Source organism: Chiloscyllium plagiosum, unplaced genomic scaffold, assembly GCF_037043375.1.
Source record: "Chiloscyllium plagiosum isolate Xiang-an unplaced genomic scaffold, Cpla_swu_hap1 HiC_scaffold_17, whole genome shotgun sequence".
NCBI classification, from domain to species: Eukaryota; Metazoa; Chordata; class Chondrichthyes; order Orectolobiformes; family Hemiscylliidae; genus Chiloscyllium; species Chiloscyllium plagiosum.
Genome location: NW_028270155.1, coordinates 45,410,192 through 45,425,349, shown reverse-complemented (window position 1 = coordinate 45,425,349; position 15,158 = coordinate 45,410,192). Strand labels below are relative to the sequence as shown.

At 41.2% G+C, this 15,158-nt stretch overlaps 1 protein-coding gene across 1 annotated transcript; it reads right to left on the bottom strand.

The window, feature by feature from the left end:
* Positions 1 to 233: 233 nt before the first annotated feature.
* On the bottom strand, positions 234 to 15,150 carry cnep1r1 (CTD nuclear envelope phosphatase 1 regulatory subunit 1). Its single transcript, XM_043706944.2, has 6 exons — positions 15,111 to 15,150; positions 14,920 to 14,991; positions 14,218 to 14,291; positions 10,402 to 10,511; positions 4,279 to 4,333; positions 234 to 1,253 (listed from the first exon to the last, which is right to left on the bottom strand). The coding sequence occupies exons 1-6, from the start codon at positions 15,136 to 15,138 to the stop codon at positions 1,212 to 1,214; spliced, it is 381 nt and encodes a 126-aa protein (XP_043562879.1). The 5' UTR covers positions 15,139 to 15,150; the 3' UTR covers positions 234 to 1,211.
* Positions 15,151 to 15,158: the final 8 nt, after the last annotated feature.

The following is a 15,158-nucleotide window of genomic DNA, read 5'->3' as shown; positions in this document are numbered from 1 at the left end:
TCACACAGATTGAGTACATAAAGCCTGGATGAACAGCCAAGGATGGGGTGAAGGAAATACCAGAGCTTTTGGCAATACTTCAAACAATTGCTCTAGTCTTCCTGGTGTCCAACAGGAGTTAACTGTAGTTCATGCACAACAGTACTGGCTTTTCATAAATGAGAATCCATTATTCATTAAGTTTTCTAGATTAACAGATTAATTAAAACAATAATTGCATTATGATCAAGCAATCATTTTCATATAAATTGTTTATTGCTATGTACACAGGTTGACAAAATTCAAGTGCCTGAAAAGCATTTACAAAGTCATGATGTTTTTAAAATTTTAAAACTTTAAATCAGTTATTAAAATACAAAGAGGCAAGAGTAGAACTGCAACAGAATCTAGAATTGCAATGCAAGATAACATAAACGACGGCAAGATTGAAACAATCATTTCTGCATGGTTATACAGACTGCATAATTGCGGAGTAAAATTATAACCTTATATGCAACTGTTTGCATGGCAAATGAAACAAATGATCCCTTCCTATAAACAGATTTGTACAAAACACAATTCAGCAGATTGAAAGATTCAAGGTCTCAACCAAAGCTTTGCTGATCCATTTCTAATTCAACTCAGTCTAAGTAAAATAAAGATACAGATGCCTGTTGAACAGTAAAGGTAACGTAGCAACAGAACATCTCAACTTTATACATGAAAAGAAGGAAAAGTAACAGTTTAAAAGAACAAAGGCATGCAACAATGGTTGAGCAATCTTGTTAGAACAATTCCTGATACAGTTCAGCCCAATTCACAATGGGAATTGGTCACAGTTTTAAATCCTTAATGTTGTACTTAGAGTCTGAGTCACAAAATAGTTACAAAAGCTTATCCATAATAAAATGAGCAGTCCAACCCAGAAGTTAAAATATAAAGAACCTAGAATCTAATAAATTAAAGTAATCTGGCACGATTTAAATACAAATTTAATATTGTATTTCATACCAAGTGATCCTAAATCTCTAAACTGCTAGCTGCAATACCAGATTTTACAAAATGCATTTCTATTGCTGTAGATTATTCTCTGTTCTAGAGAACTTTCGCTGAAAATTCCAATGTTGACATGAAAATGAACAGTGCATTTATTGACTTTTGCAGTGTCACAGTTGAACTGAACTTAGATTTGTTCCCCCGAGATGCCACGGTACTACTGGCACATGTATTCATCACTGGACATGGGGCCTGGGCTTTAATATTAGTTTTCCAGTCTAGACAGATTAAAAAATATTGAAGTTACAAAAAAAGTTTCCAAACATTCAGAAAACAAAAGAGTTACTGCATAAAATAGTTGATAGCTTGAAAAGTCATCCTGATGTGAAATGAACAGCAAGTTAAAACAGATTCATGAGCCAAATTAACAGTAACATTGTTCAAGCTAGAAGGATTGAAATCATGGACAAAACACTGTCAAATGGGGATACAAGCACAACCATGTACCTTCCCTCAAGCCTCAGGCTATTCTTGACAATCAGATTAATTGCTTTACTTGGATGAAAGCCAGTATTTCTAAAAATCTAAAACATACAAAATCAGAAATTGCTGGAGAATCTCAGCAGGTCTGGCAGCATCTGTGGAGAGAAAACAGAGTTAACGTTCGAGTCCAGTGACCCTTCAATGAAAACTTTGTTTCACATCTCCAGCATCCAAAGTTGTTTGTTTTATCTCTAAAAATCTTATGCTCATCAGGTCAAGGATTTGGATATTGGTAACTGTTCCCTTTTCTATTTTATAGTTTCTATTTATTTTCTGCCTCTATCCACTACTGCTTTTGTTTCACTCAACCCCTACAATTTCCCTCATTATCTTTAGTGTTAGGTCAGAGCTGGCCCTGACTCCAGAATGAGGTTCCTTTTACATTATAATTGTGGCACCAATGGGAAATTGTTATGCACTACAGTTATGGTATATGTATGTCCAAAATCTGACAGATCAGTTATTGTTAAATGTTGGCACTTTACTGGGTGGTGGTTATGTCAGTAACTCAAACAAATGATGTAACAAATCCACTTACAAAACATTCCCACTGAATTAGACAAGTGTGAGAAGAATGAAGTCCTTGTTTCTTAAGGCATAGTTAAGACCTAGGGACAACAGATGCAACCTTCCAACGATACGAGGAGACAAACAGTCTCATTGCCAAAGATGAATCAAGTCATTAACCCACATTAGTGATTATAAAAGCAAAATGCTGTACAGTCTAGAGATCTGAAATAAAACAGAAGAATCAGATTCGATGAGAAACATTAATTCTGTTTCTCTCTCCACAGGTAATGCCAGACCTGAATTTCTCCAAGACTTTGATTTTATTCCACATTAATTGCTGGATTAGAATCAGATTTTAGGGAGATGTTTTGAAAAGGATAAGTGAATTTGAAAGTAATCATCACTGACTCAAGTTGATGCCTCGTTCAGTAACTAATGAAGTAAGCCATTGATGAACAGTGTTTGAGATATTGCTCCTTTCCTATTCAGCCAGCTAGGAATTTGTTAAAGGGTGTAGGAACACACAAATGAAGCAATCACCTCTTGAGCAGTTCACAAGAGGGCAGATTCATATTGTTTTTAAACAAATAAAGTACAAAGCTCTGAACTGCATTAAATCCTCTAAAACTACTGATTTGAGGCTTGGACCAATTTGAAAGGTAACAGTTGCAGGACTGCCATAGCTAGCTGGACTCAGTTACAGCTACCTATAATCATGAATACACTTCTGAAGCTCATCCTAAGAATGAAAGTGATGGAATTCAACAAATCTAACTAAGAGTGGACAGCGTGACAAGTGTAGCGGACAGCGAAGGAGAATATCTCAGAGCACAATGGAATCTTGATCAGATTGGCAAGTGGCCCAAGGAAAGGTAGATGAAGTTTAATTTAGATAAATGATGTGCTGCATTTTAGTAAGGCAAATCAGGGCAGGACTTAATGGTAAGGTCGTGGGGAATGTTGATGAACAAAGAGACCTTGGAGTACAAGTTCATAGTTCCTTGAAAGTAGCGTCACATTTAGACAGGATGGTGAAGGCAGTGTTTGGTACGCTTGCTTTCACTGGTCAATGCATTGCGTATAGGAGTTGGGAGATCGTGTTGCAGCTGTACAGGACATTGATTAGGCCACTTTTGGAATATTGAATGCAATTGTGCTCTCCTAGCTATAGGAAAGATGTGAAACTTGGAAAGGTTCAGAAAAGATTTACAATGACGTTGCCAGGTTGGAGGGCTTGAGCTATAGGGAGATGCTGAATAGGCCGAGGCTGTTTTCTCTGGTGTGTCAGAGGCTGAGGTTTATAATATCATGAGGAGCATGGATGAATAACCAAGGTTTTTCCCCAGTCCAAAACTGAAGAACATAGGTTTAAAATATTTAAAAGGGACCTAGAGTGCAACTTTTTCACGCAGAGGGTGTTGCGTGTATGGAATCAACTCACAAGAGGCGTTGAAGGCTGGTACAATTACAACATTTAAAAGATATTTGGATGGGTACATGAAGAGGAAGGCTTTCGAGGGATATGGGCCAAATATTGGTAAATGGGATTAAATTAATTTAGGATATCTGGTTGACATGGAAGAGTTGGACCAAAGGGTCTGTTTCTATGCTGCACATGTCTATAACTCTATGACTAATTATAGCTGCTTATAAACTCCAAGTCAGAGAGCACTTGTAACGGTTTGTAAATTTATAACTTCCCCTGATAAGAATACATTACGGAACTTTTGAATGTCTTCCCAAAGTTTGCTACAATGACAAAACAATCATCTGATGAAGGTGCGGCGCTTCAAAAGCTAGTGCTTCCAATTAAACCTGTTGGACTATAACCTGATGTTGTTTGATTTTTAACTTATGACAAAACAAGATATTCAACCAGTCACCAAACTGAAGACAAAAATATCACTTCCAAATCAGTGGCAATTCTCATATATTTTGAACATGTTTAAGCTCTGCACTGGTTTCTTACCTCCTTGGTCACCTTAACTTGCTTACTGCTCATGCAGTTAAAGAAAGATTAAAACAATCTTCTTAAAAATAAAAATCCATACAAATACATAAAATGCTCCTAAGTCTTAGAACAGTTTTGTTTCAAACCAGCAACAAACCAAAATTCAAATACTTATTCACTTATACAGAAAAACCAAATGATTGTCTAACTCAAATTAGCCAGGACTTCAACTTAAAGATAAAACAATATGGGGTTTAATGCATTTCCCAGGCAGTCTGGCTTTGGCAACAAATACTTACATCATCACAAGACATATTGTATTCTGCCAAAACAGTTCGACATCTTGCAGCAATGCTGCAAGAAACATGTTAAGGAACGCTAAGTATTCATCAATTAAAACTAGAGACTCTTGACATTGGTCCTGTTCTTTGAGAGGCTCAGTGTAAGAAACTAGTTATTAATTCTAAGAATGATAAATTCCTCAACAGAACACAGTAAAGAAAATTGTATTGTAAAACTATGTTTCATATTGGCATCAAATAGTTTTGTAACAGTTAAATATATGCAAACTTCAGTTGAATTCTTTACTTATATTACAAAAATATTACACAGTATTAATGCACTGAATGAAAACAAGAATCAACTCAGCAGAAGGTATTTCCTGGAATACTTTCATATACATTTGAATACCTTCTCCCTTCCTCTTCCTCGTCCTCAGTCCTTATGTATGTAGAAACAGAAAATAAGAGGTCTTTCGAGCCTGCTCCACCTGATCATCCAACTCAATAACCTGTTCCTGCTTTTCAGCATATACCTGATCCCCTTGGCCCCAAGTACAATATGCAATCATTGTTGAAATTATACAATATTTTGTCTCGACTCTCTGTGGTAGCAAACTCCACAGGCTCAACACGCTCTGGATGAAGAAACTTCTCACCTGACTCTGAAATTATTCACACTTTTTCCTTGGACAGTGACCCCGGTTCTGAACTCCCCATCATTCTTCATCTACCCTGTCTAGTCCTGTTAGAATTTTATCTGTTTCTATGCAATCCCACCCAACATTCTCCTGAAATCCCACTAATATATTCAACCTCACCTCATACATGCTATCCCCAGAATCAGTCTGGCAAACCTTCTCTGCACTCTCTGTAACAAGAGCATCCATCCTCACCAAAACTGCATGCAATATTCCAGGTGTGGTCTCACGAGTACCCTGCACAATTTTAGCAGGACATCTCCGTTCTTGCATTCAAATGCTCTCGCTTTGAAGGCCAACATGTCATTCACCTTCTGCTGCACCTGCAATGCTGACCTTCAGTGACTGGTATATGAGGACACCCAGATCTCGTTGCACATTCCCCTCCTTCCTACTTTTGCTCTCAAAGTGAATAACCTCACATTTACCCACATTATATTTCACTTGCCATGCACTTGCCTATTAACTCTTATCCAAATCACACTGAAGCACCTCTACATCCTCCTCACAGTTCACCCTCTCATTCACCTTTGCCTCATGTGCAAATCTGGAGATGTTACATTTGGTTCCCTCATTTAAATAATTACCCAATGTTGTGAATAGTTGGGGTCCAGGCACGGATCCCGACACTACCCCATTAGTCACTGTTGGTCATTCTAAAAACACTGGTTTTCTATCCGTCTCAATACACTATCCCCAATTCTATGAACTTTAACTTTACACACTAAGCTCTTATATGGGACTTTGCAAAAGCCTTCTTAAAGTCCACATCCTTTAGCTCCCCCTCATCAACTCTACAAATTACATCCTCAAAGAATTCCAGCAGATTTGTCAAGCATGATTTCTCCTTTCATAAATCCATGCTGATTCTGTCCAATCCTGCAGGGACATAGAAGCTGACTGTAAAAGCTTCTATATGTAGGTGAACAGAAAAATATCAGCAATGACAACAGTCAGAAGCTGAGAGAGTTATAAAGAGGAGCAAAGAAATAGCAAAAGAACTGAACATATATTTTTAAATTGAAAAAATTACAAAGTCAGTGGATGCATCAATAATCTGCAACAGTCAGCAGCACCTAGAACAGTGAGAGAGAAAAGGACCCTGAAGCAAGATGTTAGCATCACCTAAAGCAGTAACTCTCAACCTTTCGTATCTTATGCATCACTAATCATTTTCTCACATAACCCTGGTCCCATCATAATAATTAACCAAGGAGTATAATTTTATATTTACAAGCATCTTGTAAATAGCAATGAAAATTTTAAAGAAACATTAAAAATTGCAATGAGAATACATTTTATTGACAAACTGTAAAATAAACAAAATGAGATAGAGTCATATAGTACACAAACAGATCCTTCAGTCCAACCATAATCCCAAACTAAACTAGCCCCACCTGCCTACGATTGTCTTTTAATTACTGTAACTGTACCTGCATCCACAACTTCTTCTGGAAGTTCTTCCATACATGAACTACTCTGTACAAAAAAAATTGCCCCGTGTGTTTTTAAGCATTTTTCCTCTCACCCTAAAAATACGACTAAGAAAAGTGGTGGGGAAAAGCCAGGTACCTTTCGACCTGTGAGCCTGAATCAGTGATGGGCAAATTGTTGGAGGGAATCTGGAGGGACAGGATTTAAATGAATTTGGAAAGGGAAGGACTAATTAGTGGCTTTCAGCGTGGGAAATTGTGTCTCACTAACTTAAAGGAATTTTTTGAAGTAGTAAAGAGGAGGATTGATGAGAGGAGAGTGGTGGATGTGATCCATGTGGACTTCAGTAAGGCATTTGACAACATTCTTCATAGTAGACTGATGAGCAGGGTTAGATCACATGGAATACAGGGAGAACTAGACATTTGGATACAGAACTGACTTGAAGGTAGAAGAGAAAGGGAGGGTTGCTTTTCAGACTAGAAGCCTGTGACCAGCAGTATGACACAATGAGGAGTGCTGAGTCCACTGCTTTTCATTATTCATACAAATGATCTGAATGTGAACATAGGAGGTCTAGTTCATAAGTCTGCAGATAACACCAAAATTGGAGTTGTTGTGGACAGTGAAGGAGGTTACCTCAGAGTACAACGAGACCTTGATCAGATGGGCCAATGGGCCAAGGAGTGGCAGATGGAGTTTAATTTAGATAAAAATGAGGTACTATATTTTGGAAAGGCAAATCAGGGCAGGATTTGTATCTTAATGGTAAGGTTCTGGGGAGTGTTGCTGAACAGAGACCTTGGAGTACAGGTTGATAGTCCCTTGAAAGTGGAGTACCAGGCATGCGTGATAGTGAGTTGAAAAATGTGGTGCTGGAAAAACACAGCAGGCCAGGCAGCATCCGAGGAGCAGGAAAATCAACGTTTCAGGCATAAGCCCTTCCTCACACGAACTACTCTGTACAAAAAGAATTGCCCCTCATGTTTTTAAGCATTTTTCCTCTCACCCTCCTGAGGAAGGGCTTATGCCCGAAACATCGATTCTCCTGCTCCTCGGATGCTGCCTGGCCTGCTGTGTTTTTCCAGCACCACATTTGTCAACTCTGGTACTTCAGCATCTGCAGTCCTCACTTTCTCCTAGACATTATAGTGAAGAAGGCATGTGGTATGCTTGCCTTTATTGGTCAGTGCATTGAGTATGGGAGTTGGGAGGCCATGTTGCAACTATACAGAACATTGGTTTGGCCACTTTTGGAATACTGCGTTCAATTCCAGTCTCCCATTGACAGAAAGGACGTTGTGAAAATTGAAAGGGTTCAGAAAAGTTTTACAAAGATGTTGCCAGGGTTGGAGAGTTTGAGCTAAAGGGAGAGGGTGAATAGACTGAGGCTATTTTCCCTGGCGTGTCAGAGGCTGAGGGGTGACCTTACAGAATCATGAGGGGCATGGATAGACATGGTCTTTTCCCTGGGGTGGGGGAATCCACAACTAAAAGGCATAGGTTTAAAATGAGAGGGAAAAGATTTAAAAGGGACCTAAGGGCAACTTTTACACATAGAGTGGTATGTGTATGGAGTGAGCTGCCATAGGAAGTGGTGGATGCTGGTACAATTACAACATTTAAAAGGCATCTGGATAGGTATATAAATAGGAAGGTTTTACAGGATTTTGCGCCAAATATTGGGAATTGGGAGTAGATTTATTTGGGATATTTGGTCGGCATGGACAAGTTGGACCAAAGGCTCTGCTTCCATGCTGTACAGCTCTATGACTCTATAGAGTCATGCCCCAGTCTTGAAATCCCTCACCTTTGGAAAAAGACACCTGCCAATACCTTATCTATACTCAGTATTTTATAAACCTGTACAGGTCACCTCTCAATGTCCTACAGCCCCAGCCTATTCAGCCTCTTCTTGTAACTTAAGCTCTCCATTCCTAGCAACATCGTGGTGCGTCTCTTCTGAACCCCCTCCAGCATAATAATACCATTCCTATATCAAGGCGACCAAAAATGGACACAGTACTCCAGAAGAAGCCTCACCAACATCCTGTACAACCTCAACATAATAGTCTGAGCAATGAAAAGAAAGTCTGCTAAACAACTTCTTAACCACCCTATCTTTATGTGATTATGTACCTGAACCCCTACGTCTCTGTACTACAACATAATCCAAAATAATGTACTACAACTCACTATCACGTCTTATTAATGAGAAGCCTACAGTTGCATTTCACTAGCAACAATGTCAATTCCTGAAGTCTCTCCAGATCACCTTCACTTTTCATTGGTTGCGAGACACCGACGTAATGAGAGCAACACTGTGGTCAGCGAGGACCACAGTTACTGTACTTTTTTTTTTAAAAAGAGGATCAAGAGCTTGAAAGTGTATTGCGGCAACTCTGAGTGAAACATGAGAACTTTGTATCTATTATATTCCAATTTGAAATATTTTGACCTCATGCTATATATCTGATGTGGTATGTGTTTACTAAATTTGGGACTAGACTTTGTGCTAGCCAGGTAGTTGTTTCTGAAGCGAAACTGCACATTGTGCATGGGACCCTGAGGCAATTCCGTTTTGCAGATTCAAAAGGAACTGCATGGGAAATTGAAGATTCCATGAGATAATTCCCCCAAGTTTGGAAACCTCAAAATCTCCACTTAAATCGGAGAATTCAGACAGTACTATTGAAAGTAAATAGTTATTCAGAATAAGTTAAACTTTTAATTATGTAGTCTAATTCCTGTGTTATTATTAAACTGTGACCCCCAATAAACCTCAGCCCACATTCGGGGAAAAAAAAGTCAACGAGACCTTGATGTGACACTCACTCATACTCTGGAACCCAACACTTCCTCTCTGCGCCTGACACCCAACAGCCCCCAGCTCTCTTTTCCAGTCACCAGACCTGACCACCTCCCCGCAACCACCAAATCCCCACCCTTCTGGACCTGACCCCACTACATAATCAACACCCCTGCGCCATCAACCTTGACACCCATTTCTACCGTTTTAGAGTAACTCACTGTTTTAGGCCCAACACTACCACAGGATTCAGCAGCATCCCCCACTCCACTGCTGGACCCTTTTTCTCTCACCCACTTTAAAGGTACTGTAAACACTCCATCACTTACCCCACCATTTTGCAGAAGTAACAAATTTTGGAGAGAATGAGCGTTGTAAAGAAGATGCAAAGAGGTTTCAAAGGGATAGAGACAGGCTGAGTGAGTGCGCAAAAGCATAGCAGATGGAATATTAATTTAAGGTTTATGAACTTTAGTAGGAGAAATAAAGGTTTACAATGTTATTTTAAAAGCTGAGAAATTTGAAAGCGTTGATGTCCAAAGGGACTCAAGTATCCTTCATCATAAGTCACTGAAAATTTACATGCAAACGCAACATACAATTTGAAAGGCAAACAGTATTAGCCTTTATAGAAGCAAACACATCTTGCTTCAATTGTATAGAAAATTGGCGAGACTGCACATAGAGTATTGAATGTAGTCCTGGTCCCCTGACCTAAGGGTGGATGCTTTTATCAGAGACCGATTTCAGAGATTTTGGGATTGTTTTGTGAGGAGAGATCGAGAATTGTGGGCCTCAATTCCCCTGGTGTTTAGAAAACTTATAAAATTCAAGAGAAAGAGAAGAGACGTGGAAAAGATGTCTCCCCTGGCTGTTAGGGTCCAGAACCAGAGGACACCCTGGACTGAAATGAGACATTATTTTCACTGAAAGGTTGGTGAATGTTTGATATTTCGTATGTAAGGACCATGGAAACTCAGTCATTCAGTAAAATCAAAAGAGAGATTGACAAGATTTAGAGTTACTATAAGCATTAATGAGTGGATCATCTGCCAAAATGCAAGGTGCTAGAAGAGGCTTGAGGGGTTGAATGACTTTCTCCCACTCTTGCATTACTTTTCTCCCATGAAATAATAATCTCCCTCCCAATTCTAAAAATTGCACTGATAATAATTTGAAGGACACACCAAAAAAGGATACATTGACGGTGCAACCACTCTTTTATGTATTCCAGCAAAAAATAAACCAATAAGTGTTATACAACTAATCGTGAAGAATGGATGATTCCATAATGATGTGAAAAAAGATACCTAAAAAGGATTTAAAACATAAAAGAAAAATTTTAGGAACATTGCTTCTCAATTCCAATTGTAAATAAGATCAAGTGGGCAAGGTTGCAATCATATCAAGCTAATTTGGAGTACCAATAACATCATCAATTTACAGAAACAAACATATGTATTAAATATTTAAAAATTTGTTACAAATCTGTTATTTATGTTGCAAGGATTCCTCATATCAAATTTTACATTTTGCAAACACAGTAATTAAAAAGAAAGCAACTCCCATTTGACAACACCAGTTATTGTTTTATTTAATACATCAAGACAAGAAAATGGAACAAGTTAACTCATTCTATCCATGGACCACACAAAAATTACTTTAGGAACTCTGGCAATAACAATACCTACTCCCCCAAACTTTTCTTATTTTTCTATCATTTGAAGATTGTTGCAATATGGATTCTGACTAACAGACACATTTTAGTATCTCATTCAAGACAACATTGGCATTTGAGTCATGAACTGAAAATGTGTTGCTGGAAAAGCGCAGCAGGTCAAGCAGCATCCAAGGAGCAGGAGAATTGACGTTTCGGGCATGAGCCCTTCTTCAGGAATGAGGAAAGTGTGCCAAGTAGGCTAAGATAAAAGGTAGGGAGGAGGGACTTGGGGGAGGGACGTTAGAAATGCGATAGGTGGAAGGAGGTTAAGGTGAGGGCGTTGGCTGGAGTAGGGGTGGGGGCGGAGAGGTCAGGAAGAAGATTGCAGGTTAGGAAGGTGGTGCTGAGTTCGAGGGTTGGGACTGAGACAAGGTGGGGGGAGGGGAAATGAGGAAACTGGAGAAACCCGAGTTCATCCCTTGTGATTGGAGGATCCCTAGGCGGAAGATGAGGCGCTCTTCCTCCAGCCGTTGTGTTGCTATGGTCTGGCGATGGAGGAGTCCAAGGACCTGCATGTCCTTGGTGAAGTGGGAGGGGGAGTTGAAGTGTTGAGCTACGGGGTGGTTGGGTTGGTTGGTCCGTGTCCCAGAGGTGTTCTCTGAAATGTTCCGCAAGTAGGCGGCCTGTGCCCCAATATAGAGGAGGCCACATTGGGTGCAGCAGATGCAGTAAATGATGTGTGTTGAGATGCAGGTGAATTTATGGTGGATATGGAAGGATCCCTTGGGGCCTTGGAGGGAAGTAAGGGGGGAGGTGTGGGTGCATGTTTAGCATTTCTTGCAATTGCAGGGGAAGGTGTCGGGAGTGGAGGTTGGGTTGGTGGGGTGATGTGGACCTGACGAGGGAGTCACGGAGGGAGTGGTCTTTTCGGAACGCTGGTAGGGGAGGGGAGGGAAATATATCCCTGGTGGTGGGGTCTGTTTGGAGGTGGCGGAAATGACGACGGATGATACGATGTATATGGAGGTTGCTGGGGTGGTAGGTGAGGACCAGTGGGAATATGGGATGGCGCTTTTACAGGGGGCAGGGTGGGAGGAGGTGTAGTCGAGGTAGCTGTGGGAGTCGGTCGGTTTATAGTAAATGTCCGTGTTGATTCGGTCGCCCGAGATAGAAATGGAGAGGTCTAGGAAGGGGAGGGAGGAGTCTGAGACGGTCCAGGTAAATTTAGGGTCGGGGTGGGAGGCGTTGGTAAAGTGGATGAAGTGTTCAACCTCCTAGTGGGAGCACGAGGCAGCGCCGATACAGTCATCGATGTAGCGGAGGAAAAGGTTGGGGGTGGTGGCCCCAGCTATGCCTGCCTCTTCATAGGATATTTTGAGCAGTCCATCTTCCGCAGCTACACTGGCACCACCCCCAACCTTTTCCTCCGCTACATCGATGACTGTATCGGCGCTGCCTCGTGCTCCCACTAGGAGGTTGAACACTTCATCCACTTTACCAACGCCTTCCACCCCGACCTTAAATTTACCTGGACCGTCACAGACTCCTCCCTCCCCTTCCTAGACCTCTCTATTTCTATCTCGGGCGACCGAATCAACACGGACATTTACTATAAACCGACCGACTCCCACAGCTACCTCGACTACACCTCCTCCCACCCTGCCCCCTGTAAAAGCGCCATCCCATATTCCCACTGGTCCTCACCTACCACCCCAGCAACCTCCATATACATCGTATCATCCGTCGTCATTTCCGCCACCTCCAAACGGACCCCACCACAAGGGATATATTTCCCTCCCCTCCCCCATCAGCTTTCCGAAAAGACCACTCCCTCCATGAATCTCTCATCAGGTCCACATCACCCCACCAACCCAACCTCCACTCCCGGCACCTTCCCCTGCAACCACAAGAAATGCAAAACTTGCGCCCAACCTCCCCCCTTACTTCCCTCCAAGGCCCCAAGGGATCCTTCCATATCCACCACAAATTCACCTGCACCTCCACACACATCATTTACTGCATCCGCTGCACCCAATGTGGCCTCCTTTATATTGGGGAGACAGGCCACCTACTTGCGGAACGTTTCAGAGAACACCTCTGGGACCCAGACCAACCAACCCAACCACCCCGTGGCTCAACACTTCAACTCCCCCTCCCACTCCACCAAGGACATGCAGGTCCTTGGACTCCTCCATCGCCAGACCATAGCAACAGCACGGCTGTAAGAGCGCCTCATCTTCCGCCTAGGAACCCTCCAACCACAAGGGATGAACTCAGATTTCTCCGGTTTCCTCATTTCCCCTCCCCCCACCTTGTCTCAGTCCCAACCCTCGAACTCAGCACCACCTTCCTAATCTGCAATCTTCTTCCTGACCTCTCCGCCCCCACCCTGGCCTATCACCCTCACCTTAACCTCCTTCCACCTATCGCATTTCTAACGCCCCTCCCCCAAGTCCCTCCTCCCTACTTTTTATTTTAGCCTGCTTGGCACACTTTCCTCATTCCTGAAGAAGGGCTCATGCCCGAAACGTCGATTCTCCTGCTCCTTGGATGCTGCTTGACCTGCTGCGCTTTTCCAGCAACACATTTTCAGCTCTGATCTCCAGCATCTGCAGTCCTCACTTTCTCCTATTTGAGTCATGAAAACTTGTTTTACCGAGATCTCTGTTCTGCTAATAGTGATAGCGTCCCCACACCCATGTTTCTAACAAAGGTTCCTGGATAGTTAAAGTGGGAACCCTGGACAATTATTTCCTGCTATATAGTACTGAAACCTATTTTACATTACATCTTGATACCAAACAACGATTTTATGAACAACATACCGATGTAACTCACTGAATTCATGCACATTTGGGGAATAAGGCTACATTCAAACTCTCAGAATACGAATACAACAGACACCTAACCTCATGTTCATACATTAAACGATTGATCTGAGACATACGTTTAAGCTACAAAATTTTATAGTTAGCAAATTTGTTTTCTTGTTGCCCAACCAAGTTTCAATATCTCTCAGAGTGAATCTTACCATTACAAATACGTAAATATTCCGTGTCATCATAATTTTGCACCATTTAAGAAATGTTAATGCCATTACTCATGTTCTTTAGTACCACTTAGTGGCTTACAAAGTTCCAGAAAATGAGGTGGATTCTAATTTTTTTTTAAAAAAGGTTTCCCCTAATAAAACTCGTTCCTGAAACTTGTTGGAATGTGCAAGAAAAATCAGCCAAGCTGCTATTAAATGAACAATTTGTAAATGAACTTCTGCTATCACTGAAAAGCAAACAAGTAATTATAGACTCAACAAAATGTTTTGACAATTTTAAACATGTATAAAAGCTTCAAATTACCTTTTGTGTTTCAGGATCTATTAACCAGTTCCAGGCACCTGTGGCTGTACATACTGAAACAACTATGAGAATCACTGCAAACAAATGGTTGAACTTCAGTTACTCTTTTTTAAACAAAGTATGTGGTTTACTCCAACAGAAACAAGGAAACTAAAATGCAACTTTTCTACAGATAATTGGATTGGATTCCTTTTAGCATCTGACTGCATAGACAATGTAGATACCCATATGTTGCCAGAACCTCGAGAAGTTTTTGTTTTGTTTGCCAATGTGGCGATGGTATACCTGACTAGCATACTGATCACATCTTAAATTCAGTTCATAAAAATAACGTTGTGCAAGATCAATGTGATTTCAAAGACATTTTCTATTCACTATGTTTCCCCAGATCTGGCGCAATTTACAGTGTGTTTAACGGGATCAGAAACATATGCTGGAAATACTCTGCAGCCGTGGCAGCATACAGGAACAGAGTTAAAGTTTCAAGTGAGATTTTGATAGTGTTTTTAAGGTTGAATTTCCAGCATTTTCTATTTTTATTTCTGACTTTGGGATCTCCCTTTTATTTTTGGTGCGAATGTTTCACGGACCAGTTGATATTTGAGGGGATATCCACACGACTGGAACCACATCGGGAAGTGCAACTCTGGCTACCTGCCACCAGCGTCCTTTTTCAGTCAGACCCCCCCCTGGAAGACTCACTTCGCCACCGTCCCGTCGCCGGCTGTAAGCAGGAGATGTACTCAGTCAGCCTCCTCTCGAAAGCCTTGAGATCTGCAAAACAAGACAGCGGCAAGATGTCCATCTCAAAGGAGGCTCTGTACAGTACAACTGACGCAGCCCCACATACCGGGGACATACTCCCACCTCGACCATTAACCCCCACCATTTACCTTCAGCTTGTTCCAGAGAATTCATCATCGTAGTTACAGTAGCAGCAG

Bases quoted from the DNA above. Each gene is read 5' to 3' on its own strand.
- cnep1r1 (XM_043706944.2), bottom strand. From the start codon at position 15,138: ATGATGAATTCTCTGGAACAAGCTGAAG. The intron at 14,992-15,110 runs GTAAATGGTGGG...CTTGTTTTGCAG, and splicing joins TTCTCTGGAACAAGCTGAAG to ATCTCAAGGCTTTCGAGAGG. The intron at 14,292-14,919 runs GTGAGTCTTCCA...ATTTGTTTGCAG, and splicing joins GGCGACGGGACGGTGGCGAA to TGATTCTCATAGTTGTTTCA.